The sequence below is a fragment of the Pteropus vampyrus genome, unplaced genomic scaffold (genome assembly GCF_000151845.1).
Source record: "Pteropus vampyrus isolate Shadow unplaced genomic scaffold, Pvam_2.0 Scaffold406, whole genome shotgun sequence".
Taxonomy (NCBI): Eukaryota; Metazoa; Chordata; class Mammalia; order Chiroptera; family Pteropodidae; genus Pteropus; species Pteropus vampyrus.
In genome coordinates, this window is record NW_011889187.1 from 223029 (window position 1) to 226716 (window position 3688).

The 3688-nt window shown below is 66.5% G+C and overlaps 1 protein-coding gene across 1 annotated transcript in view; it reads left to right on the forward strand.

Moving 5' to 3' along the window:
* The window catches only part of COL18A1 (collagen type XVIII alpha 1 chain), a 57875-nt gene that overhangs the window by 42723 nt on the left and 11464 nt on the right, over nt 1-3688 (forward strand). The window contains exons 14-18 of the mRNA XM_023523755.1: nt 1319-1345; nt 1824-1955; nt 2426-2488; nt 2885-2911; nt 3675-3683. Of these exons, the coding sequence (XP_023379523.1) occupies nt 1319-1345; nt 1824-1955; nt 2426-2488; nt 2885-2911; nt 3675-3683 (258 nt within the window). The remainder of the gene's footprint in view (nt 1-1318; nt 1346-1823; nt 1956-2425; nt 2489-2884; nt 2912-3674; nt 3684-3688) is intronic.

The following is a 3688-nucleotide window of genomic DNA, read 5'->3' on the forward strand; positions in this document are numbered from 1 at the left end:
CTGGGAACGGGGTGAGCACCACGTGCGGGGGCCTGTTTCTGCCGGGCCCACCTCCTCCGTGCTCCCCATGCCTCACCTCTGCTCCCCGCGTGCTCAGGGTGGGGGCTCCTGCCTCAGGGCCCTAGGTGGGAGGGGCCTGGTGGTTCTGGGCGGTGACTCTGGGTGACACACAGCATCTGTCTATGGGAGTGGGTCTCAGGGGGTCAGGGTGGCCCCAGTGCCCAAGGAAGGGGGGCTGTTCGCAGGACCTCAGAACCTGGCCGACCCCCGCCCGGCACTGGGGACACGGTGGCCTGGCAGGTGCCCATGGGTGTCGCTGATGTGACAGGGCCACAGGAACCGGGCACGCTGGCTCATGTTTCACTTGGTAACGTGGGGCCAGTCTGTTGACGCTCGCGTCCACTCGGGGAGCGCCCGCCCCAGCATTGCGGTGTGGCAGCCCCCACCATGGGTCTGCTGGTCCTTGCGTCCCCGCAACCTGATCAGCCATTCAGAAGGAAGAAGGAAGGAAGATGTTTACGCCTGAGCACAGCGACACGGGCCTGGGCGCGTCCTGTACCCTCGGGACGCCTGTGGACGCCCGCCCAGCGGCCGATTCCATTTGCTTTCTGTCCCCAGGGACCCCCGGGCTCTCCAGGAAGAGATGGGCGACCGGGCGAGACTGGCCAGAAAGGCAGCCTCGTGAGTCACTTCCCCGGGGGCCAGATGCCTATGACTTCGAGCCACACCGTGTGGCCGAGGGTGATCGAACTGACGTGTGGGGTGAGGCGTGGTGACCTTGTGGACGAGAAAAGCCACGAGACGCCGAGGCTGGGGGTGGCTTTACGCCCACACGCTGCCGCAGCATCGCCTCGGTGTGGCAGCTCCCGAAGGCCATGCCACCAGCCCCAGCGCGGCCGGGGTGACACGGACGTGGGAGTCTCTTTCCCGGCATCGGTCTCGGGGGCGTTGGTGACAGGAGCTTTCCTGGCTGTGCAGACGTCCAGCGGGGGCCGTGGCTTCCACGGGGCTGTTGGTGAATGCTCTGGTCGGGCGCACGTGCCGACCACAGATACTTGGGGACACTCCGGCGTGGCCCCTTCAGCAACGTGGAGCTGGGAGGACCCTCCTCCTGGGGGTCCCCTGTGCCAGGGCCAAGAGGGGCACTTGGAGCTTCAGCCGCGTGTTCTCTGGGGGTGGTTCAGGCCAGAAGAAAGGACAATCGGAAGCATTTGCATCAGGGCTGGGACAGTGGCCTCGGGGGCGGGACCGAAGGGGTGATAGGCTGTGTGCCTCTCGCGGCTCTGACTTTATAGTAACCAGTCTCTCTTTCCCGCAGGGCGCAGAGGGAGCCCCAGGACCCAAGGTACAGACATTCTTCCAGGTTGGGACTGGCCGCTGGGGGCACCACGCCCGCGAGAGCGCCGGGTGGGCTGGCGTCACATTGGCCCTGTGAGATCCAGGACATGTCCCCGGTGCTCTGACGCGGGAGGCCACCGTGCCCGGGGCCTCACTGCTATGTCCGTGACCCCCCACGGGTGGCTCTGAGGTCCCCACGAGGATCCAGCCCCACGGGAGGACCGGGTGGGCCTGTCTGGGAACTTCCGAGCACGTCCAAGGGGGTGTCACCCGGGAAGCTGCCCGATGGGGGGTGGGGACAGTGGCATTGCACAGCAGGTTAGAGATCGGGAACTTCAAGGACGAGACGAGGCCCAGGGTGGACACGCGAGTGTGTAAACGTGCACACGGGGTGCTTGTCGGCTTCGCAGAATGATAAGGAGCTTTGTAAGTGACGGACACCCCAGTGGCTGAGGGTGATGGTGTTCTTTCTCCCGCCTGTGCAGGGAAGCAAGGGGGACCCCGGCCCCATTGGTGCGCCTGGGGTGAACGGCCTGACGGGAGCCCCTGGACCAGCAGGACCCCCGGGCCCCCCCGGGCCCCCTGGGCCCCCGGGCCCAGGGCTGGCTGCAGGGTTTGTGAGTAACGCTGCCCCCTGACCTGCCCTGGGTCCCCACCTGTGACCCAGGCTCTGCGGGCCCGGAGGGACGGACTGGTGGCATTGAACGTGGCGTCCCCTGCCCTGCGGTGGAGCCGTGGGCGGTGGGAGGGAGCCGGTGCCCAGTTCTACGGACTGTCCTCGCTTCGAGACCATGACCACTGTGTGATGCCATAGGGCCGCTCGAGCAGAAAGGAAACCGTCACTCAGCCCGGCCCCCCGCACGCCCTTGGACCAAGGGTGACCTCAGCCCCGGGGGCTGAGCTGGGGCCCAGATGGCCCCTGTCCCAGGCACCTGCTTCTTAACCCGAGGACAGGGACAAGGACGGCCGCGGCCAGTCTCCCCCCTCGGCCGTGGCTGGATCTCTGCCTGGGGCCAGTGGCCAGCTGCGGGGGCCTCTCCCTGTGAGAAAAGGCGCAGACCTGAGCCCCTTCTCTCTTCTCCCCCAGGATGACATGGAAGGCTCCGGGGGGCCCTTCTGGCCGACCGCTCGAGGTGCCGACGGGCTGCAGGTACTGTCTGCAGGGGCCTGGTCAGCCCTGGGGTTGCGGCCGCTTGGGGCGGGGTGTCCCCACTGGGCCCCCGGGAGGGGGACGGGGCAGAGCGAGCCCCAGAAGATGGGTCTTTCTGCATTCGGTCGCTGAGTCCTGTGGTTCTGATCTGGGGGAGTCACAGAATTTTGATCTGAGTGGAATTTTAATTAAGTGGGGGCTCCCTGCGAAGTCCCCGCCTCGGTCCGCCCCTGGCGGGAATGGCCGCAGCCGGCCCTGGGTGGCGAGGACAGGCCACCCTGCGTGGGACTTCAGGGCGGGGTGCCGGCTGCTCACTCCGCCGTGCTGGGAAGGCGCTGCTCTTTGCGGGCGGGGGTGGGCAGCGGGGCCACCTCACCGAGGCCTCTTTGCCTGCAGGGACCGCCCGGCCAGCCCGGAGCCAAGGTCAGTGCCAGACGAGTTAGCGGCGCCCCACCCCTGCCGCCCTCCCCGTTAGGAGTCGTGGGGGAGTGTGTAGAACACACAGAGGCTGGGGGCCCCCGTCACCCGCCCTGTCTCAGACCTTGCTCTTGGGGGCGTCCGGCCGTCTTCCTGAAACTGCATACTGTGGTGCCCCTAGCTTCACAGCCGTGTTTGCTGACTGGGAAGGAAGGGGAGCTTCAGGAAGGAACCCCACAGCCTCTGGGACGGCACATGGTGCCCCGAGACCCCAGGAGCTCCTCTCGGGGCGCCTCATCTTTCCTCCCCACATGCTCTCGCCCCCACCTGCCCCTGGAGGACATGGACCCCTCCCCAGGGGTGGCGAGCCCCTCACGCTCTGCCCCTGACCCCGGCACCCCACGCAGGTCAGCCCCTGCTGACATGGCCGTAGCTCTTAGAATGTTCTGCTTTGATTTGCAAAATGGGGACATCTCACTTATAATTAATTCTCTTAAATTGTGAAAAATGAAGTCACCTCACCAAGTGAACTGCTGGCATGGGCTCCAGAGCAGGCCCGGCCGTGCACCCCGATGTGTGGCCACCCCCAGCCATGCAGAGTCCCTGAGCCGGGGGCGAGGGTGGTGTGAGGCCTCTCGAATAACCCCCCTGCCTTCCTCAGAGGACAGGGGCGCCCATGGGGGTGCTGTGCAGTGGGGTGCGGTGTGATGGGGTGGGGTGCGGTGGGCTGGCCCAGCGCTGTACTCACGGGGCTTTTTACTCACTTCAGGGAGACCCTGGAAT